Source organism: Sparus aurata, chromosome 9, assembly GCF_900880675.1.
Source record: "Sparus aurata chromosome 9, fSpaAur1.1, whole genome shotgun sequence".
Taxonomy (NCBI): domain Eukaryota; kingdom Metazoa; phylum Chordata; class Actinopteri; order Spariformes; family Sparidae; genus Sparus; species Sparus aurata.
Window position 1 is genome coordinate 29,058,689 of NC_044195.1, and position 23,598 is coordinate 29,082,286.

The window sequence follows — 23,598 nt, forward strand, 5'->3', positions numbered from 1 at the left end:
TATTCTGAATGGAGTCTTAACAATCATTCAACCATTTCATCAACAGGTTTTCTTTTCCCAAGCCATTTGCAGCTCTGACCTCTCAGATTGTCAACAGTACCATGTCAGTGTACAAAGAGTCCACCAAGAACCTGCTACCCACCCCTACAAAGTCCCATTACTTGTTCAATCTGCGCGATGTCTCCCGGGTCATTCAGGGCATCTGCCTGTCGCGGCCAGAGTCTGCAGATGAACCATCTGTCATCAAACGCCTCTTGGTGCATGAGGTATTGTTCTACACAACAAACAGTGGAAAATACTTGACAGCTATGTAACTAAACTATCAGAAACATACAAATTAAATAGAAATATCATAAAAATACAGAAAGTGGAAATACATAGAGCTGCAGTCAGCTATGCTTATGCCGGTGAGAAGATTCCTTTGTACTTTTCACTCAAACTCACACTTTCCTTTTCTTGTTGATCCTCAGGTCCTGAGGGTTTACTATGATCGACTGGTTCAGGACACGGATCGTTCCTGGCTCGTGAGCTATTTACAGGTGGTGTCTCAGAGTCACATGGAGGAAGACTTCCATCAGCTCTTTCAGCATTTAGACCAGGACTGTGATGGAAATGTCACTGAGGATGACCTGCGCAGCCTTATGTTCTGTGACTTTCACGATCCCAAGGGTGAGGACCGCACCTACCGAGAGGTGCACAACCTCGACCAGCTCCGACAAGTAGTGGAGTCGCACCTGGAGGAGTTCAACAACATCAGCAAAGCACCTATGAATCTGGTGCTCTTCCGTTTTGCCATCGAACACGTGTGCCGTATTTCCCGCATCCTAAAGCAGCCAAGTGGTCACGCCTTGCTGGTTGGTGTGGGTGGGAGTGGGCGCCAGTCTCTCACCCGGTTGGCTGCCTACATGGCTGAGGCAGAGCTTTTCCAGGTGGAAATCTCCAAGACCTACGGCAACACGGAGTGGCATGACGACCTGAAGCTTATCATGAGGAAGTCTACACAGGGTGAAGCTCATGGAGTTTTCCTTTTCACAGACACTCAAATCAAAACCGAGTCTTTTCTTGAGGACATTGGCAACCTGCTCAACACTGGTGAGGTAAAGTATATGGGGGGGGGTCCTGCAATGATTGAGTTGAGGTATGGATAACATATACAAATTGATCTGAAGATGTATTAATTGAATCAAGATAAAACGGTGCAAATGTGTTCTGTTTAACAAAGCCAGTACCCAAAAACAGACCTATTGACTTTTTTTTCCAGGTGCCTAACCTGTTTGCAGTTGATGAGAAGCAGGAAATCTGTGAGCGAATGCGTGTGTTGGACCGGCAACGTGAACGCGACAAGCAGACGGATGGCAGCCCCTTGTCCCTCTTCAACATGTTTGTGGAGCGCTGTCGCACACAGCTGCATGTGGTGTTGGCCATGAGTCCCATTGGAGATGCGTTTAGGAACCGTTTGAGACGTTTCCCCGCCCTCATTAACTGCTGCACCATTGACTGGTTCCAGGTGTGTGCATGCACTGTATGTTACATGAGTTCTGCTGTGCTGTTGGTTGCACCTAAAGATGCCACAAGTAGTTAATCAAAAGATGGGGACAATATACAGTGCATTATCACAGGTGATGAATATGAAAATTGTGAGGAAAGATGTATACAATTTAATTCAACCCACAACATCATGTGGGATTGATCTCCCAAATTCCTATCCAGGCTCCCGTCAGTGAAAATTGATGACATTAACAGAAAACTTTAGCAGAGATTAAAGTACACTTCATACACAGCGGCAGTACAGCATATTTCCTTCCTTATCAGACCTGGCCCGAGGATGCCCTGCAGGCTGTGGCCTGTCGCTTCCTGGAGGATGTTGAGATGACGGATGAGTCCCGAGAAGGCTGCATCAACATGTGCAAGAGCTTCCACACGTCAACCATAGAACTATCAGCTCGCTTTTTGTCTGAGTTGCAGCGCCACAACTATGTCACACCAACCTCATACCTGGAACTCATTTCCACCTTTAAGGCCCTGCTGGAGACTAAAAGAGCGTAAGATTTAAGATATTCTGTACGTGGACATTGGAATTTTAACTGTTGTTTGATGTTTTGTTACTTCCTGTAGCGATAAAGGACTTGAATTAGATACAAGAAAAATGCGTTTCCATTTGTAGGACTTATCCGTGTCTGTCTTTGTCTTTTGCCCAGTGAGGTTATGAAGCTAAAACGCCGCTATGAGGTTGGCCTCGAGAAGCTAGAGTCAGCAGCAGACCAGGTGGCCACTATGCAAGTTGAGTTGGAGGCTCTACAGCCACAGCTTCTTGTTGCCAGCAAGGAGGTAGATGAGATGATGGTGGTGATTGAGCACGAATCTGTCGAAGTGGCCGAGACAGAGAAGGTGGTGAAGGTGGACGAGGCTGTAGCCAACGAACAAGCCATGGGTGCCAAGGCCATCAAGGATGAGTGTGATGCTGACTTGGCCATAGCCATGCCTATCCTGGAGTCTGCCCTCACCGCCTTGGATACTCTCACCACTCAGGTAAAAGGAGCAGCATGTTATATGGCAACATCTGGCTCAAAGCTCAGGTGTTCTGGAATAGAATTGTGAAGAGGGCATATAAAGATATGTTTTTTTTTATGTATAGGATATCACAGTGGTGAAGTCCATGAAATGCCCACCTACAGCTGTCAAGCTTGTGATGGAGGCAATTTGCATTCTCAAAGGCGTCAAGCCAGATCGTGTGCCTGACCCCTCAGGCACTGGTAAAAAAGTGGAGGACTTCTGGCCCCCGGCCAAAAAGCTGCTGGGAGACATGAAGTTTCTTCAAGGCCTCCATGAGTACGACAAAGACAACATTCCACCAAATTACATCGCCATCATCCGCAACAAGTACATAACCAACCCAGACTTTGTACCAGAGAAGATTCGAACCGCGTCCCGTGCAGCCGAAGGCTTGTGTAGCTGGGTTTGTGCCATGGATAAGTATGACACGTAAGTAATGTGTTTTTCCTCCTGTGTTATCAGTTATAAAAATTGATGCAGATTCACAAAGGTTGAGAGAGTTTTTCATCAGTCTAAGTGAATAACATGAAGCTTGGTTATTGGTGACTTCAAAGGAATAATCACTTTCCTGGTGCAAGTGTGATTAATGTAACGGGCCAAATCAAGATGCAAATCATTTAAAGGGAAGTGTTCACATCATTATTGTTCCGACAGTCCTAAATGTTACCCACAATTATCGCTAAAGGTTGTCATTAGTACCCAATGTAGGCTCACAAGAATCTAATTTACGCTACCATTTAATAGAAAACACTGTGTTTCATATTAATTCTGCCCTTACACGGTCAACTACAATGAGCATGCTAATAACATCACATAGCATAAAGGTTATCATATTAAATCATATGTATTTTATTATAATTAATTAATCATATAAAAGCCATCATCCAGTACATCCAACTCCTTCAAGAATCTGCACTATCTAAATAAATAACCTTATCCTGAAGGTTTTTACATCCTCCTCCTGTGTGAAATGTTTCTTGTGTCTCTCAGAGTGGCCAAGGTGGTGGCTCCAAAGAAGGAGAAGCTGGCACAGGCCGAGGGGGAGCTGAAGGTGGCCATGGAGAGCCTCCACAAAAAGCAGGCTGCCCTCAAAGAAGTCCAAGATAAACTTGCAAAGCTTCAGGAGACTTTGGAGGCTAACAAAAACAAGAAGGCTGAGCTAGAGAATCAGGTTTGTCCTTTTTATCTCAGTTTAGTTTGTTATGTGGTAGATAGTTAGAAATTCTGTTTAATAGTTTTCCTTGTCTAAGTTTAAAGAAAGAAAAACTTTTCACCTGTGTAATGTAAGAAAACATTCGTGTAACTACAGCTCCAATTGAAACATGCTACTACTGAATCACACAAAGTCGCTCTGGTCGGCAGGAAATTCATCCTGTTCCTTGATCTGGGACAGTGGCCACAATGCAACAAATGTTTGCTTTCCCCCTCCGATCATATCCTCCAGGTCGATCTTTGCAGTAAGAAGCTAGAGCGAGCAGAGCAGCTTATTGGAGGCCTGGGTGGAGAAAAGACACGCTGGAGCGAAATGGCCTTCAATCTGGGAGAGCTCTACAATAACCTGACTGGGGACATCCTTATCTCAGCGGGCATTGTGGCTTACCTGGGAGCCTTTACGTCCAGCTACAGACAGGTAAGCTGATGGAGGAGGTGCACACTTGGAAGTTGATAGTAACAGAGTATGACCTAAGTGAAATGAGGTACATGATATTGATATCAATGGTACACACTTGGTGAATGTACAACACTGTGTTTTCCCTTTATTTCTACCTGTGTTTGTAAAGTCTGTGTTCAGAGAGAAATACCTGCTATCTTTCCAGTTAACAACATTTTGTTTTTAGATTAATGAGTTGTTTCTATTAAGCACTCTGTGACCAATGCAAATCCAAACACTGTTTTTAGGCCAATAAAGGCCAAATGCTTGCGATCAGTTTGGTGGGAAGTAAACACTCTGGAGGTACCCAGGCACTTTGCTTTTTCCCTGTGCTGAGCCTCACATGTCTCGGAAACCAAGCCAGTCTTTAAAGGTCATCTTTGGCACACAGAGGGCCATTGTGATGCTGGAAAAAAGAATGCAGTAGAGTGAATGAGTTATGGTTTTGCCTTTTAAGCCTGACTGTCATGCCATATGCCATGTTATTGTTTTTAATGATCTTTTTACATGAATCTTTACAGTTCAAATGTTCATAGTAGTCAGGTGAAAATGAAGTCATTACCAGTGAATGTACTCCTCTGCAGGATCAGACAGAGGAGTGGATGAATCTTTGTAAGAGCAGGGAGATCCCGTGCTCCCCCAACATGTCTCTGATGAACTCTCTGGGGGATCCGGTAAAGATTCGTTCATGGACCATCGCTGGCCTGCCGTCAGACAGCTTCTCTATAGATAACGGTATCATAATCTCGTGAGTATTAAAGACAAGAATCTCTGCAGAGGAAAGTGCATCCATATTTCCTTTGTACTCAGCTTTCGGATGTCTCAAGCAACATTTTGCTGCTTCTGATCTGATGTACATTTTCCTACGTAACTTATGTTTGTATATTTTAACCCGAAATGGCTTGTTGAGCATGAATGTTGAATGTCATTGAATTGTGTTACTCACTGTGCACAAGGAATGGATTCATATGTGTTCCTGTGTGCAGTTGTCTGTTTTTGACAGTAAGCATACGTGGACCACGTACTACAATTAATTAAAGGATTGCGATTACATCGCCCACAAGTATGACGGGACTTTGTAACCTCTACTAAACTTAACATTGCCTGCTTTAATCTTAAGGAGCCATAAAAAAGAGGAATATCGAAAGACATCTGCTTGTTTGTGTAAACGACGCAGCAACATTGCTTTTTAATCACAATACTATGGCCCCTGGTGTGCCACCCAACTGTGAGCTGTCTAACTGTGCTCCGAGTGAATGTTCACCCCCTCTGTACATCTCAATTCTTGTCCTCCAACAAGCCCTCCTGCTGTTACGATGTCTCATCCTCCTCTGACGAGACAGCACTATTTGATCCGGCACTACTGTGTGTGTGTGTGTGTGTGTGTGTGTGTGCGTGTGTTTGTGTGCGCGTGCGTGTGTTTGTAGTAATGCCAGGCGGTGGCCTCTGATGATTGATCCCCAGGGCCAGGCCAACAAGTGGGTGAAAAACATGGAGAAAGCCAATAGCCTGCATATCATTAAACTGAGTGATGCTGACTTTGTACGCACTCTGGAGAACTGCATCCAGTTTGGCACGCCAGGTAAGCACAAGTATTTCTCTGATTTGATGCCTCTGCTTTTGCTGCCTTGTCTGTGTCTATGTATGTGCGTGCGTGCGTGTATGTGTGTGTGAGCATGCGTGTGTGTGCCTCACCCACATTGTTGCAGTTCCTGTCACTGCCTGCCGAGGTCTCTCTTCACCACGGGGACTGATAATAGCTGTGCATGGGCTGTGTTTTTCCTTTGTTCTCTGTTCTGCAGTGGGAGAATTCATAAAAAACACATTTCTGAGTGAGATGTTTGAATGAACCTTTGTGACTATTAGTATGGCAGACTCCATACAAAATCCCAGAAGAAATGAATTATGTTTGCGTGATCATATTGACATGTGTAGGGAGATGTGGCTATTTTTTGTGCTTTTTTTTCAGTGTGACAATACTTATGTCTTATGGGATTTTAAGAGGGTATGAGAGGGAACAGCAAGAGATGAGTTAGAGTAAGACACAGGCAGAGGCAGCTTTATAGCCATTAAAAAGACATCTAAATAATGACCCGTCTCAGCCAGCCATTGGCTCTTTGCTTACTGGCAGACTACAAGGCTTACAGTTCAGAGACTAGCATGTCCTTGCAGGGTGCAAAATACTCCCCAGAGATTGCAGCTCCACCCTCTACAAACAATCCTCTATACTTCCCAGTTTTATGGTTTCCTGCTATTGGTATTGCAGTCTGTAATCCTGGCTATATGCTAGTGGTTGAATATATGTTTCCCTGTCTAATCTCTTGATAGGCAAGGCTTTATTAAGTTATGCAAGTTTCTGTTTAATCCGCTGAGATATTAGCAATATCGGTGTGATAAAGCAGAACGAAATGATTTGGAGAAGGGTGACCTGGTTTGATTCCCTATCTTGTGAGAGAAAGTTCATCAGTTGTCACTGGTACTGAACGTTGTATAAAAACTTAGTTACCAGACATCCTCGAGGCATAATGTCAATTATAGATGTGCTAATGTTCTTAACACGAGAACAGCATTATCATACTTAATGTGAAGGTGGAAATGAATAATGATGTCATGGGAACAAGGCATCTGTAACTGGTAACGCTTCACTTGCTTCACTGATTTCTTGGTTTTGCGCACGTGTGCACACAAGTTTCTAGGTAAATGTAAATGTTGAGTGCTAATCTCAGGGAGCAGGAATATGCTGAGTGTTTAAGCCCTTACAATTTTTAATGTAATGAAGTTTATAAGGGATGCTTATCAGTTCAACTAAAGTAAGTTGGTGGGAAAAGTAGTTGGTGTTCAGGCTTTCATTGCAGAGAAATGTCTCCGACAGCTCCAGCAAAGATATTAATAACCCGTGTTTGATTTAAAAAGAACTTTTAAAGCAACATGCATAAAGTGTTTTCCTGAGGCAGGAAAATGTACACAATGACAGGAAGTAAAAGGAACAAATTAAGACAAGCCAAATAATGATATTAGATGCTGCGAAAAGCCATGTTGTAAATACATTATGAGCTGAACTGGTGCTAAATGAAAGTTTAATAATGATCCAGGAACCAGCACAGCAACAGCAGGATCACCCCTTAGTTATTAGCCTAGATGATGCAACAGCAAAAAAATACACAACCTTGCCGATCTCAGTGATATTTTTTTTATCAGTAGTCAAGTACAATTATCAATAGTACTAAAACCAGCGGTGCAGTGTTGCTAAGGTTTAAATGATTCTGTAAACAAAGCTATGTCTTGATTTGTATTCCGACTGCCAACGTTGTCTCATTTGAAGATGTGCAAATGGCTCAACTGTTAATGCAGATAGTGGTTGAACTTGACAGCCCCACAATGAAATTGCTTGTAAATGTGTGATTTTAAATAAAAGCCCTAAAAATAATCGGTTAACCTGGTAAGAAAATATCGATAAGGATTGAATGATTTCTTTCAGTGCTGCTGGAGAATGTGGGTGAGGAGCTGGACCCTATCCTGGAGCCCCTGCTGCTGAGACAGACCTTTAAACAGGGTGGTGCCATGTGTATCCGCCTGGGAGACTCTACCATTGAATATGCTCCCGACTTTCGCTTCTACATAACTACCAAGCTGCGCAACCCACACTACCTGCCTGAGACCTCTGTTAAGGTGCTGTAGCGGTGAACTGCCTCAGGCGCTGCTATATTTTTTAGTATCCCACTACACTTTCACTGGCTTCACATTATAGAAACACATTTTATTATTAACATGGAAAATAGACTGAGTCCAAGCTTTTTCTGCTGCATTCAAACGGTCACATTTGAAACTGTCATGGCCTATCACAAATTAACTGGTCAGCTGGCTACAGTTTGACAAAGGAGGTAGGGTAATGGACCGGTTCACTCTCTGTTTGTGTGCTTGAAATTCTATAAAGCAACCTGCAACCTCCATCCACACCTACACCAGTCACACACTGCCAAACATACTCAGTATGACACGCACGAGCCTGCACACACCTTTTGTTGTGACAGTGTAATCAGAGCAGTTTTAACTGTTTGCAGCAGGTGTTAGTCGCGTTGTTATGAGCCCTTTGTAGTCCTCCATGCCTCCTCTACTCACCACTTGATTGGAGCCAGGAGCTAAGGATAGATGAATCTTCCACAACAAAGCTGCTGACAGAACAGAAGGGAATAATAGAACACATGCTCTCACCGGAACCAACACAGACATCTGCATTCACATCACCATCACATCTAATAGCAACAGTCAACCCGGTTTGTTATGTTCTGATTGTTATTAATCTATGTAATAGATCATGGGGCGCTGTACATTCCGTTGGTACCACAAAAATTCAGATTTGTGAGGAAGACTTCATTATGGAACAGGTCTTTTTTGGACCCACATCATGGGTGGTGATGTTTGCTGGTCAGTTGTAAGACCATTGCTTTAGTCAAGACTGAAATATGTCATTTTTGAATCTTAATGACTTTTCAAGGTTTCGTATCAAATGTAGAAATTCCAGTTCTGTGTCAACGCTAAACTGTACAATGCTTTTTCACTAGTTTGTTTTATAATACGATACCTGCAAAACTAAAAAGCAAGTTGGTCCTAACACTGAATAATTATTTAGACTTTTTTTTTTTACCTACAAATAGATGAGCCCTACTTTCCTTTGTAGGTTCCCACATATTGTTTCATACCTTTCAAATAGCACATTTTTACCCCAGAAACACAAAGAATCATGATTCTCTGTGTCCGCCTCCCCTATGGAATACAGTCTCCAAAGAAAAAAAAAAAAAAAATTCCAAGAAAAGAAGCATTAAAGGAAATTGCATTACAGAATTACAGTGAGGCATGGGGTTGGAGAGCATTACTGAAGATCACATTTCAGGCATCTATTTGCAGGGGCCCTGCTCCTTATGGGCGGCTATCAGATACATTCAACTCATTTTTCACAACTGGCTCAATCCTTTTTTCTTTTCTTTTTTTTTTTTTTGCCTACAGTACAGTACACTACGGGGCTTCCATTATTCCCATTAAGCCCTATTTGAAATGCAATACTTTCAAATACAAGAGGGCAAGCATCTAGAAAACCAGCCCTTAAGGAGCTCAAGGGACGGAGGGAAGCGAAGGAGGGGGGTGTATGTGTGAAAAGGACAAACGGGAGATTTATATGGGCTCTGAGTCTTTACCACCAGCTGAGTGGGTCCGCAGCATCAATAGAAATGGAATTAGGCCCCGGAGAAGTGCACTCGTTTATTAGGGCAGAGAGTAGATAGCAGATATAGGCTTTTAACCTCCGAGTAAGTGCAGAGCAGAATGACTAAGGCTGTGGTAAAAGAAACACTCCTTCACTTCTAGCTGCAACACTTTTCACATAGAAGAAAAAAGAAATAAATGCATCCTACCTGTACTTTGCCAAGGCTGGAGTGGTTATTGGAATTGATTGGATGGACGAGGCTCATGGAGAGGCACTGTAGCCAAGATGATCAACACTGTGCTGCAAAGTACCTCACTTAATTGTCCGAGAACAAGGGTGGGATGAGACAACGCCACCCAGAAACAGACACACTCATTTGTACATTTTGATGTCCATTAACTGTAGCGCTTCAATGATTATTCGATTAGTTGATCGAAAGTAAATTAATATGGAATTATATTGATAAGCTATCAGTCGTTTCAATCAAATATCCCAAACACTTGCAGCTTCTCAAATGTAAATATTTACAGTTTTTCTTCAAAGATTAATTGATCATTCTGAAAATGATTGGGAGATCATTTTTTGATGAAAAGTAGTTGCAGCCCTAGTTAACTGTATGCCTGTGTATTTCTTCTTGTGCCCTGCAGGTTACTCTTCTGAACTTCATGATCACCCCAGAGGGCATCCAGGACCAGCTGCTAGGCATTGTGGTCGCCCGGGAAAGGCCTGACCTGGAGGAGGAGAAACAGGCTCTCATCCTGCAGGGAGCCGAGAATAAAAGGTAGAGTAGTGCACACCAGCCTCAGGTATGTGTTAATGATGTAACATGTCTCCATCCTCTTGGTGCAAACTTGTCCTTGCATTTCATCATCGTCAGACAACTGAAGGAGATTGAGGACAAAATCTTAGAGGTGCTCTCCTCCTCTGAGGGAAACATCCTGGAGGATGAGACGGCTGTCAAGATCCTCTCCTGCTCCAAAGTGCTCGCCAATGAAATCCAAGAAAAGCAGGCGGTGGCTGAGGTGACGGAGCAGAAGATTGATGAGACCCGCATGGGCTACACCCCCATCGCTGTGCATTCAGCCATCTTGTTCTTCTCTATCGCTGACCTGGCTAACATCGAGCCCATGTACCAGTACTCCCTCAGCTGGTTTATTAACCTCTTCATCAGCTCCATCGACAACTCGGATAAGAGTGACAACTTGGAGGAGAGGTGAGCAGGGCTGATAAATGCACTAGTCCAATGAATGTTCCCAGAAGTGAAAAAAAAGCTTGGAGGTTTCTTTCCACTTGAAGAATCCGATTTGACTTGTAAATGAATAGAAAACAAGGAATGTAAGACCAGTAGTGGTGCATGAGTGTGGGTGATTTTGTGTGATGTTTGGTTTGGAATGACATTATTAAAATGCTATGATGTGTATCTTCTTTAGGCTGCAGATCCTGCAAGACCACTTTACCTACTCACTGTATGTCAATGTGTGTCGCTCACTGTTTGAGAAGGACAAGCTGCTCTTTTCCTTCTGCCTCAGTGTCAATCTGCTCATGCACAACAAGCTGGTATGATGATACACACACTTCACCCACGCACAGGTTTACAGCAAGTCACTTAAAAACGTGTGTTTGACAACACATTCAATATTGTTGTTTAGTTGGTTTGTTAGTTCGCGGTTAGCTAATCAAGCAGACAGATTTTTCACGGCCCTCTCTGGGATTGCTATAAACTATTGGTATTTTGTATTTTTAATGTGCATAGGATTTTTAACCAAATGGTCAGGCTGCGTGTTAACCCTTCAATAGCTGCATGATAGTGATTAATGCCACAGGTGGATGAGGGCGATTGGCGCTTTCTTCTGACGGGAGGCGTGGGCCTGGACAACCCTCACGCCAATCCCTGCACCTGGCTCCCCAAGAAGTCGTGGGACGAGCTTTGCCGCTTGGATGAACTCAAGTGTTTTAAGGGTCTGCGTCTTGACGTGGCTCCCCTCAGGAACGAGTGGAAGAAGGTCTACGACAGCCAAGTGAGTGTCATCAACACCTGCCTGGTGTGGGTGTCGTTCCTGTGTCGGTGATGATGATGATATGATTGGTGCAGTTATGTAGCAGAGAATCGGGGTTAATGCCCACTTTTAAAATCGGCATGAACAGAAAGATGCCATTAAATCAAAATACCCAAGAGAAATAGAGGGAGAAAAAAGTCTATGAATTCTACAAAAATGCGTATTTGGGAGATATGCACATTAGTATGGATGCATGTCTTATTGTAGAAACTGTAAATTTGTTGATTCCATCTTAAATGTGGTTTTGCTTAGCAGTTTAAACTGGGTCACATACGTCCCCTGCCACTACGACCACCAGAACATTTGGATTCTCTAGGTTTAACCGGACATAAGTCTATAGCTCAAATGGTAAAGATATTTAGGGTTTTTCCCAGATATTTTGTCAACACAGTATATTTAAACACTAAGGCCTTATACACACAATCTTGCAGAACTACTTGGCAACAGCTTGAGGAATTGTTTGCCTTTGAAGAGAGAGTAAACCTTGCATCAGTGCCACCCTGTGTGTTGTGCACCGCTAGGATTTAACAGGCAAGATGTAACGACCATTCCAAAGTGTGCCGAATCAGATTATGGCCGACTAATAAGGTTAAATGTGGAGAAAACATCACTGATGACGTATTGGTGTTGAGCACTGAACACTGAACCTAACTCAGTGGCAGCCATAGTCCAGACTGCTTGTCATTTAGGCTAAGATTCTAATAAAAGTTGTTTGTTGCTTTCCTGGAGTGTGGATTAGAGAAAACAGTATTTTTGTGGAATGCAGACGAGCATCAGCAGTGTTTGTAAGGTGTGAGAGGAACAGGAACAAGGGCAGAGTGAACAGGTTCAACCTATTTTCTGGTGGGTTTGGCGCATGAGCCACATGCGTGCTTCGCCCATTCTGCAGCTCAGCAGTGAAGCTCATTCAGATCCCACAACACTCATGCATATATTATACTAACAATTACATGCTGGACACGTTGTTTGTTTTTGTTTTTTTTCCTACTATATTGACAGTGATATGTTCTGGTTTCTTTCTTGTTACAAATGTACTTATTGTAAGTCGCCTTGGACAAAAGCGTCTGTTAAATGCCCTAAATGTAAATGTAATAGATTGATACTTTTATTCAAGTTTTTAGTTTAGTTTCCCAAGCAGTTCTGCTTCTATATCTGCATGTCTTTAAATATAATAATATCACTGATGCTGCCAAATAGGTCATCTCAGTATTTCTTATTTGACTACAGTATGAGCATAATGTTTTATGAGTTAAAAGGTACAGTAAGAATCTGCCACCTGTCGAAGCAAGGTCACTCCAAACAAATAGGGGGCAGCATATCACCTGAGTAACCAGTGGTTTGCAGTGGTATTACGAGCCAGGACAGGCTGGGGCTAGCGTGTTAGCATGATAACTTCAGCACATATCTCTGCAACACATAATGAGAACTGTTTTGCTGATAATTTTAGTTGATTTTGCTTTAAATATTTAAAACAAACATCTTACATATTGCACCTTTAAATTTACTATAGATACGTGGGACAGGAAGAGAAAGAGTGGGAGGAAAATAATTTGCCTGATGCACACAGACACCCTCCCTCCATCTTTGAATGATAAATAATCTAAAATTGAAGTTTTATCCAATTAAGTCTTTTTTTGTACCTGTTGTGCTCGTCACATCTATGCAATCTAGACGCAAGAACAGCTGTTTAATCAACGTGTGGTGCACGCAAACAAACACGTGTGCAGCACACATGCTTGTCTCATTGATGACACACACATGCACATTGACACACACACAAACACACACACCACCTTTGATTTATAATCAACAGAATCAGCCACAACACTTCTGTCTAATTAAATCGAGTTTGTTCCAGTTGTGGAATTCACATTTATTCAATCTTGATGCAAGAACAGCTGTTCAATCAAGCACACAGGCACTCAGGCTCACACACGCGAACACACCACTGCACACACAGAGAATCCCCAGGAGATCCTAAATAGGTGTATCCGTCTCAAAGCACCTGCCAACACACATAGCCAGAAGTCTCTCGATAAACAGCCTGGGGAAAATAATTCCAAAAGTTCCGGCTACCATTGCTCATTTCCTCTGGTACACTTGTTCCACAAATTAATCAAACATTTTGCTCTGACCCAGTACCCAGTGGCTTTTCAGTTTCCCCACCTCTTTCTTCTTCCTCTTTTTTTCCTTTTCTACAGTCTTTGCTTGTTCATACATATTTATTTATCTCCCCGCATTACTCTCCTCCCCATTCACATTACAGATTGCCCCTCTTTTGCTTAATTACATTGCTTAATCTTGCAACAGCTCGATACAATGCAACCCGACCCCAGAACTCTCCCCATCCTCTCCAAGGAAAGTTGACAAAAAGGCACTCAGCTGCATGTTAGCTGGAGGTAACCTAATGAGGGACAAGCCTCCTCCACTGATAATAATAAAAATGACTGAATTTTCTCATTAGAAACAGCATTTAAATCCATCAATTAATCATCTGTGTGGCTTTTTAGGGACATGTCTAGTTTACTTTATTGTACTGTCGGACAGTCAGTGTCAGCATTTTCATTTGGGCTAATGCAACAGAATAAGACATGACAACAAGCATGAAAGACATGAAACTTGATTATCTTCAAATATATATATTTTGATAATACAAAGCTGATAGATTTAAATACCATAGATGAGCAAATGTACTCCGTATGATGATCGTCAATTTTTATTCCACATTGTTCCTTTGAACCGGTATATCGCTGCAACCTTAGAGGAATCTGAAGTAACTCCGTATGAATTCAGTATGGCCTGTGTTGTGCATATCTGCAGAACCCCCATCAGACTCCCTTCCCTGAGAAATGGCAGGAGAAGCTGACCCAGTTTCAGAGGATGCTGGTGGTCCGTTGTCTGAGACCGGACAAGGTCAGTTCATATGCTGTTGACGATATGATATTATATAGTTGTAACTTGTATCATATTTTCTGGAGGATACATCAGGTTAGGACTACCGCACTGTGCACACATTAAACACACTCCATTTATGTTGCCCCCAGGTTATTCCCATGGTGCAGGAATTTGTCTCCGACAGTTTGGGTCGCCCCTTCATCGAGGCGCCACCCTTCAACCTGAGTAAGGCCTTCGTTGATAGCCACTGCTGTGCGCCCCTCATCTTCATTCTCTCCCCCGGATCTGACCCCATGGCTGCATTGCTCAAGTTCGGAGATGAAAAGGTACGGAGACACCTGGGAAATTCAGCAGCTTTGAAGCCTGCTGTGTGTACAAACTCAAAATGAAAGCAGAAATTGATACCTCCTGATATTCCAGGCTCCCACACACATCTTAAAAGCACTGGAAATGTTTTTCTCCTATCTGGTCAAAAAGCAGCTACATAAGTGTGTGTGTGTGTGTGTGTGTGTGTGGGCACGCACCTCTGTTCTTATCCCGTAGGGCTTTACAGGTAACAAGCTGACCTCGCTTTCTCTGGGCCAAGGCCAGGGTCCTATTGCTATGCGTATGATTGAGACAGCCATTAAAGAGGGCACCTGGGTGGTTCTGCAGAACTGCCACTTAGCCACCTCGTGGATGTCGACACTGGAGAGAGTCTGTGAGGTCAGAACACGCACTTAGGCTTTCTGCTCGCCACATGGGAACTGCCCTAATGCAGGTTTTTGAATATTTTTTTCACGTGTGGCTGTGTGCAGGAGCTGAACCTAGACACGACACACCCAGACTTCAGGCTGTGGCTGACGAGCTACCCATCTCCCACCTTCCCAGTTGCGGTGCTTCAAAATGGGGTGAAGATGACCAATGAGGCTCCGAAAGGCCTGCGCGCCAACATTGCCCGCTCCTTCCTCATGGACCCCATCTCTGACCCGGAGTTTTTTGGCAGCAGCAGCAAGCCGGTCAGTGTGTGCTTGCATGTCTCTGTGTGTGTCTAGATATCTTGCTGTGCATATCCATCATACCTACAACAGTGGGTGTCCTGCGCTCCTTTGTGTCTGTTATCACCCCTACTGTGCATTTCAGAGTGTTTGTTTTAGCTGTGCTCGTCTAATTATTTACCAAAGATCACGCCTTCCATTTATGCTTATCCACCTGTCAGGCAGTGTTCAAGAAGCTACTATATGGCCTGTGTTTCTTCCACGCCCTGATCCAAGAGAGGAGGAAGTTTGGACCTATAGGCTGGAACATTCCTTACGAGTTCAATGAGACCGACCTCCGGATCTCTGTAAAGCAGCTACACATGTTCCTTGAACAATACCAGGTAGTTGATTTTTAAATTTCTTTCCTCTAACTGATGATTTATTGTGTTATTCTCCTGTAACTCAGTTAAAATGAGTTAGGAAGAACATTATAAGATCCTTTCCCCAGTCACAAAATACATATTGTCATATATATATATATATATATATATATATATATATATATATATATATATATATATATTATAGACTGTAGATGCACTCCTGTGAACTGACTTTAACAAAACTCTAAAACTGTCACATGCAGATGCCAACTACACCATCCACTCCCACATATATATTTTCAACATCTAAGCCCATAATAGAAATTCTGGCTTTTACAAGTGGGCTCCTCTTCACTCAAGTATCAGCTTTCATGAGCTATATTCAAAATCCCTCTTGACATTTTTCCACAAAACAGATAGCACTCCAAACCTCCACCATTCCCTGTTTCCCTGCTGCAGCTGAGAAAAAGTGGCAGGGAATAAACTACTGAGGGGATTTTTTTTGAACGGAGTGACATTTTCATCTTGTAACCAAGTGTCGCCCGCTGAATTTGTAAGTGGAAGCCTCCTCCAGAAAATGCCACAGTGGCCACAGCCCCACCCTTTCACCTTCTACTACGTCAGTTTCCATTCCAAGTCGATGACTTAAAGTGAATTTCAGCCAGGTGCGCACAATGCAAGAAGAAGATTAAACACATACATTGAAATCCTGCAATTCCTATTTAGATGTGCAACCCTAACGCACGGTTCCTGTTCAAAATGCATGAGTTCTTGTTTCCCTCAGGAAGTGCCGTTTGATGCCATCCGCTACATGACTGGCGAGTGTAACTATGGAGGCCGTGTGACGGATGACTGGGACAGAAGGACCCTGCGCACCATCCTCTCTAACTTCTACACCTCAAAAGTCACCGAGGACCCCGACTACAAGTTTGATCCCAGTGGGCTCTACTATGCACCAGCTGAGGAAGATGTAAGAAAAATCCCACAAAACAGCTCTAAATCTTTTCTAAGTCTGCTCTTAGCATTTCAATTGTATCTTTAGATTTGCAGATTTATAGCGATAAGGAAATGCCAAATATCAATACCAGGGAGAATTAGTTGAAAAACGAGTTTTTGAATGCAAATCACACTCGGTCACTTTTGAAAGGCAACAGTTTTATCACAAGGGGAGCTGCTGAACGTGAAGTAGCTTTTATCGCTAAAGAAATGCAAGGTTTGTTTTTACCTTTATATTATTACAGTAACTTGATTTATTCATTTTTCAATACTGTAATAACAACTACAACAAGGAAACTTCCTTATTCAACTGTCCTTATTCTACACAAACCAATATAATCTGCCTGTGTGATTGCAATCACCACATGCACAGCTTTAGCTACTGTTATGGAACAGCTGTTTTTGTCTATTCACCATAGATTGACCTTTTTGAGATGTCGTACATCTCAGCATAGAAATGTTACGCAGCATGTTATTTAAATAAAAATATTGAAAGTCGTCTTTTAAATGCCGTCCAACACAGTGGTTTTCCTAAGTTGAGAGAGCAGGACTGAGAACATTTCCGTGACCACGTACCCATCAGTGCCTTAAAATCTCAAGAAAAGTGAAACTCGCTTTAATGTGCTTGTTTTTAAACCGAGTATATCACAGGACTCACAGTTGCTCAGCACTGTCGTTGAGCTACCTTTAAAAAGTCATTAGGAGATAAAATGTGTGTAACAAGGCACAGCAGGCAGCCACCATCAGTGTGAGTTGATGTATTTGTTAACACAAGTGCAATCTATGGCGCGCTCCATTTTATTTGGCATTTTGTTCTCCAGCGCTGCACCCCCCTCCAACCACATCTTTTATTCATGAAGTCACATTTACATAGTCATTATAATAAATGTCAGCAATCTAAGGAGCCGACTTGTTTTTCAATGAGTGTTATTACTCGCGATGTTTCCTGATGTTGCGTTGAAAATTGTCCTTTCCCTTCACTCTCCCTCTGTTTCCTGCCTCTCTGTTTTGCAGTACAACAGCTACATAGAATACACCAAGGCGCTGCCGCTCAACCCGTCGCCGGAGATTTTCGGCATGAACGCCAACGCGGATATCACCAAAGATCAGTCTGAGACGCAACTACTGTTTGACAGCATCCTGCTTACACAGGTAAACACACATGGACGTGGAAACAGCGACGGAGAGTAACTACATACATTTACAAGTACTGCATTTAAGTACAGTTTTGTGTTTGTTTGTTTTTTTCTTTCTTTAATATCTCTACATTATCTTGTAATTCCACTCCACTGCATTTCAGAGGGAAATTATTAGTCAAGTATATTTTTAAGCGGATACTACTACTACTACTACTACTACGCAATACAAACTCACTGACAAAACATTTATTTGAGCCACTGTAACTTTATACTTTGGGAATATGATGAATAAACAACAGAAATATACAAAAAAAACTGAGAATGATACTTCAAAGCTATTCACACCGGCAGTGATGTGAATTTGATCGATAGTGTGCTCTCGTACGCGATTTTGCGACACAGGTATATTATCACATTGAAAATAAGCTTACCACTAAGCAGGGACTGGTAGATAAACAGTGCCAGCTTACAAAGCTATGAGAGGGCCATGGGGGATCTTTGGGGTCGCACTGCAGCACTGACCGTCTCGCTGACAGGTAGAGAGGTCGCATTGACTGGTTCACCTCAGCTGACTGTCTCTGGATCCAGTCCAGATGTAGTAATACGTTAAAATGCAAAAGTTACAAACAAAATATCAAATTGCAGCAGCTACAAATCAGCTCTCATGTTGTGCAAGGTAAAATGACTGTTTTTATCAAAGCAGTCTGGTGGATTTGACTCCACAGATATAACAGCTTCAGCTCCCTGTCGGTGAATCCAACAGTAACAGCAGTCTGTCTGTGCACGAAGCAATCAATGTCACTCATCCCAAGTCACCGTCGTCATATTGTCTTCGTGATTTTTCATATATTACAAGCTGATGACAAACATAAACAATCAACAGGTTGTGACATGACGTCTGTCTCGCACAGGATTGTTTGGTTGATGAATACTACTGCTTTTTTTATTTTAATGAAGACAGAGGGCCAGGATTTCATGCAGTATTGTGATCCCTCTGCCATTAAATGACCTGGAGGTTTATATCTGTGAATAAATGTAAAAAACATCAGACATGAAACAGCAGCGTGGCATGGATGCAGCCGGGAAAAAAAGAGAGACCACTGATTTTCAGTCCCAGCTGCTCTGGGTCGCTTCCCAAAACGAATGTGCCCCGTCTTGGCCCAAATCCCAGATGCTCAGGTGGAGTGTCACCACTCAGCTGGTACATTTTCAAATTGTCGATGGCATGCATCACACTCTCGCCCAGCACATGCATGACATGCACACAACAAAACAACAACACCAAACAAATAAGTGAACACGTTAACACACACGCACCGAGGCAGTGACAGTCTGTTTGACATGAACGCACACACAGCATCAGTATTCTTCCCATAAGTTTTCACTGACTTTTATAACTATCTTCGCCAGCCTTAAATATTTTATTGCCCTCCATCAAAATGTACTATGCAACATTAATTAAAGAGAAAAACTATGAATAAATATTTCAGTTGTGGTGGAGAGACTTCTCAAAGAACAATAAAAATCTCTCTTATTACGTTGTCTTCCTTTGACACTGCAAAGACTCACAGTGGCTTTGGCGGAGCTGTGTGATCCCACATCATTATATCTCAGCTCTGCAGAGTTAGACTAGGTTAGCTTGTTGAGGATTATATCTTAACTCTTCCCGGTTCCAGTCAATGTCTGCTGCAAATCAAATCTAACAGATTTCAAGTCAAGACCTGCTTGGAGAAGACATAAGAGCAGCTTCTCCTGCAAAGTGGAAAGAGTTTTTTTTTTATATATCCATGTATCCATTTTTATTTTTTTATTTTAAGATACGGAGCGGCGCTTCTCATTTAGCAAAGGTTTCTCACCCTGCCAAGACTTGTCTAGACTCCGGCGGGAATTAAACTTGATATTAAACAAGTGCAAGTGAGCTACATATACAACAAGATCACACTCTTGCGGTATGTGTTGCTGTGTGCACACTCTGTATGGATCCTAAACAGTCTAATTCCCCTGATTTAATTTCTGAAAGATACCAATATACAGCATGCTGTCACAAACAGCAGCAGTACGTTCAGACAGCCGCAGACCTGGCTTTCTGCAAACAAATAGAAAATCATTTCCACGGGCATTGCCACTCCAAGCTAAAATTAGAGCCCAATGGAGTCTGGCATTTATTCATATAAACTCCTTTCAACAAGATTAATAATGGCTTCAGTCATGTGTGGACTTTATTAGCATCTAATTCGTTCTCATCAGTCTCAATGACCGATAAACAGGGAGAGGCTTCAAATGGAATGAAAAAGCTATTTGTCATTCCCCTACTGTAACCCCAATGCCATTAGCCAATGATTATCCATTACCGCTGGCTGGTGACTGAGCATCAAATAGGTAAATGGTGCAAGTTGAGCCGAGAGGAAGGCGGAAGAATCACAGATTAGAGTGAGTGATTATCAGCATGAACGATTATCAGAATTGTTGATAAGATTGTGTCAAATTTCTGTGTGGGGGGGGAAATGTTGTGAAGCCTTCCATCTTATGAGGCCCTGTGTGTGCGCGTGTGTGTGCGTGTGCGTGTGTGTGCGTGTGCGTGTGTGTGTGTGTGTGTGCTGAGGGATTCCAGTAAATATATGCATTGGATCTCATCGTCAGTGGGGAGCAGTATTCTAGCCTGAGAACCGTCAAATTTAGAAAGGGAAAATGAAATCAAGATTTCAGTCGCATGACTGATATTCTCTGTCATTTCGCAGCATATATCTAAAGCAATACGGCGCAAAGACGGTGAAATATAAGCAAAGATAAGTCAGAAGTCACAACCTCTTAAAATCAGGGTCTTTTGGGGACCAAATTAGCACCAGTGCAAAAGACTCCTTAAAAGGGAATGCATAATTTGACAAGTCAAAGGACAGCGAAAGATAGTTTCTCCCCCAAAAAACGATGAACTGTCACACCGAACTGAGCCACAAGTCCTGCCTCCGCTTCTCATCCATCCTCTGTCGCTCTGTGTCTCTGATCAGTCCCGCTCGTCAGGCGGAGACGCCAAATCCTCAGATGACATGGTCTTTGATGTGGCAGCTGACATCCTGAGCAAGCTGCCGGCAGACTTCGACTTGGAGGCAGTGATGAGGCGCTTCCCCACCAGCTACAATCAGAGCATGAACACAGTGCTAGTGCAGGAGATGGGCCGCTTCAACAACCTGCTCAGCACCATCCGAGACTCCTGTGTCAACATTCAGAAGGCCATAAAGGTAAGCGGGAGGAGCTGGTAGAGATGACCACATGTGAGATTCATGTTAACAGTAGTTGTTAAGTCTTGAAATCAATTTTGGTCCCGTTCCCAAGGATCATTGTTGTTTGGATACTTGTAGCGTGATGTACGGCCAAGTGCACTGTAATTACACTAAATTTGTTTGTTTTAGATAAAAAATAAGGCCAAATGATGAATCACCATTGATTTTACATTTCTGTACAGTGAAAGCAATATTGCATTAGAGGAGGCACACCTCTGCTGAATGATTACAGAGGAAACTCTGGTAATACATCTTCAGAAATCAGATACCGTAAGCGCTCTGCACAGCGCTCCAAGTGCACTAATCTAACACCATAATATTCTATTACAAGGAAACACTTGGACAGTAATTGTGAAAGTTTAGGGCAATTAAGCATCGTACAGAACTGCTTCCTCCCGAAAATCTATGTACAGTCTGTTGCTTTATTTTGTGTCGTACAAGCTCTGCTATTAGATTATGCACCAGAAAAAGTTATAAAGCAATGAGCTGCAGAAAAAAAGAAAGGGATACTTTACAGAGATGTGGTCGACCCTGTGGGAATGACGAGTATGAAGCAGCTCCTGACCTTCTCTCAGAAAGTGCTCTTTTCTGCTGTAGCAGAGAAAAGAACTGAGCTCACTCTGCAAAGGCATTTAGTCACACTGCTTTCTTTTGCAGAGGCCACGGACGGAACCAAATAATCTACATTAGGCTGCAACAAATGATTATTGTCATTAGCGATTATTCCGCTTATCATTACCAGCAGTGAGTGCATCAGCTGGAAATGTATTCACCTTGTGAATCTGTTTGTGTGTGTCATCACATAATAACCCTAACACAGAAGTGATTTGGAGTATTTTTTATATACCTATATATACACATGTATGCCTATATATACACATGTATATATATATATCTATATATATATATATATATATATATATATAGTGTGTGACTGTGCTTCTGAGCAGTCAGTGCCACCAGTGTATGAATGCTTGTACGCTGACTGAAATGTGGCACAGTCACACACTGTTCTAACAACCACCAGGAGCAGCTTGGGGGATGTTGAATGCAGCCACAGACCCTCTGATTGGTGGACGACATTGTTTACATGCCAACGATCAGCAGGTATTATGCAATCATTAGATCATCTTTGGTCAGGCGTCATATCATGATCTTCAGAGTTACATTTATGCTCTCTGCATCATGAATATCTGCCCCAAATGTGATGTTGATCCATGTAATAGTCCTCATTATATTTAAGTCTGGACCAGAGAGGTGCTCCCGCCAACTGAAAATGGCCACCCCCAGAGCCGCGTCGTTAGCATGTCATAAAAATTTGAACATGTGTTTGTGATGTCAGATTTCTAAAGGAATCATTTTAAACTTTAGTGGTTTTGCAGTCAGTGGATTCATGAAAAAAGGAAGGAGGGTGATAGTTGACAGTAACCACCACAGCTGCGCAAGATGAGCTAAGACTCTCTGCAATTAGGCAGATATATTTATTTCAAAGTCTTGATATAATTTTAATCAGTGTGTTTTTTAAAATTGCCAGCAAAAGATGCTTAAATAAATGAAACGGTCCACTCCTAAGGCAAAAACAAAATCAGCGACTTTGTATTTCCACACGTTTGGAGATTTGGTAGGTGCCAGGACACTGCCAACAATTAGACCACATTAGAGTAAGACTGTAATTATTTGGCTCATAAAATTAGTTCATGTAATCTGAATACAGTATGTATGCAAGCGAATACGTTTAGCATCACACTCCTAATTAACCCACATTCAAAAAGGAATAAAAACCAAAACACAAGTGTGTGTCTTTTTATTCCATTTAGTAAACAAACTTCAGACACACTCCCTCTCCTCCTGAGACGCACCAGTCTCAGGGGACTGAAGTGGAGAGAGCATCGAGAGTCAGGAAGGGGAATGAGCACATCAGCTTTCATACTGGTATCAAAAGCCCCCTGCAGAGCGATAAGGGTTGCCATTATGTGGCTGTCTGTCACCTTTCTCCAGAGAGGTTCGTAAGTGACAAGCTTGAATATCTCTAATATTCAGTTCAGTGTTAGAAAAGGGCTTTAGCAACTTCACATTCTCAAATAGCGACGGTGTTAATCAGACGTTCGTGGGTGAATATTTGCAGTTGCATGTGTGTGAGTGTTTGTGTGTGTGTTCCTGTGCAGGGGCTGGTGGTGATGTCTGCAGAGCTGGAGGAGGTGGTTAGCAGCATCTTGACGGGTCGCATCCCGGGCATGTGGATGAAGAAGTCCTACCCCAGCCTCAAACCGCTGGGGAGCTACGTTAATGACTTCCTTGAGCGTCTCAAGTTCTTACAGGTGCTGAAACCAGCGACAAGGCTCAAAATCAGACGCTGAGAAGTGAAATAAGCTTTTTGGGGTTTGACATCACTACTGAGTGAAAAAGCCTTTTGGGAGTACAAGAAAAAATCACTCTGATCATTTGTCAATAGAGGAAACCTGCTATGGCAGTACTAAATAATTAGGA

The 23,598-nt window shown here is 42.6% G+C and overlaps 1 protein-coding gene across 2 annotated transcripts in view; it reads left to right on the forward strand.

Moving 5' to 3' along the window:
* The window catches only part of dnah7 (dynein, axonemal, heavy chain 7), a 74,188-nt gene that overhangs the window by 42,734 nt on the left and 7,856 nt on the right, over positions 1–23,598 (forward strand). For both annotated transcript variants that reach the window (XM_030429259.1, XM_030429260.1), the window contains exons 40-63: positions 47–266; positions 471–1,097; positions 1,262–1,507; positions 1,813–2,042; positions 2,199–2,529; positions 2,636–2,982; positions 3,544–3,724; positions 3,998–4,183; positions 4,789–4,952; positions 5,632–5,786; positions 7,683–7,873; positions 10,052–10,185; positions 10,282–10,617; positions 10,835–10,961; positions 11,228–11,422; positions 14,282–14,374; positions 14,506–14,682; positions 14,900–15,061; positions 15,154–15,354; positions 15,555–15,716; positions 16,483–16,668; positions 17,709–17,846; positions 20,839–21,069; positions 23,277–23,429. In XM_030429259.1, the coding sequence (XP_030285119.1) occupies positions 47–266; positions 471–1,097; positions 1,262–1,507; positions 1,813–2,042; positions 2,199–2,529; positions 2,636–2,982; positions 3,544–3,724; positions 3,998–4,183; positions 4,789–4,952; positions 5,632–5,786; positions 7,683–7,873; positions 10,052–10,185; positions 10,282–10,617; positions 10,835–10,961; positions 11,228–11,422; positions 14,282–14,374; positions 14,506–14,682; positions 14,900–15,061; positions 15,154–15,354; positions 15,555–15,716; positions 16,483–16,668; positions 17,709–17,846; positions 20,839–21,069; positions 23,277–23,429 (5,173 nt within the window). The remainder of the gene's footprint in view (positions 1–46; positions 267–470; positions 1,098–1,261; positions 1,508–1,812; positions 2,043–2,198; positions 2,530–2,635; positions 2,983–3,543; positions 3,725–3,997; positions 4,184–4,788; positions 4,953–5,631; positions 5,787–7,682; positions 7,874–10,051; positions 10,186–10,281; positions 10,618–10,834; positions 10,962–11,227; positions 11,423–14,281; positions 14,375–14,505; positions 14,683–14,899; positions 15,062–15,153; positions 15,355–15,554; positions 15,717–16,482; positions 16,669–17,708; positions 17,847–20,838; positions 21,070–23,276; positions 23,430–23,598) is intronic.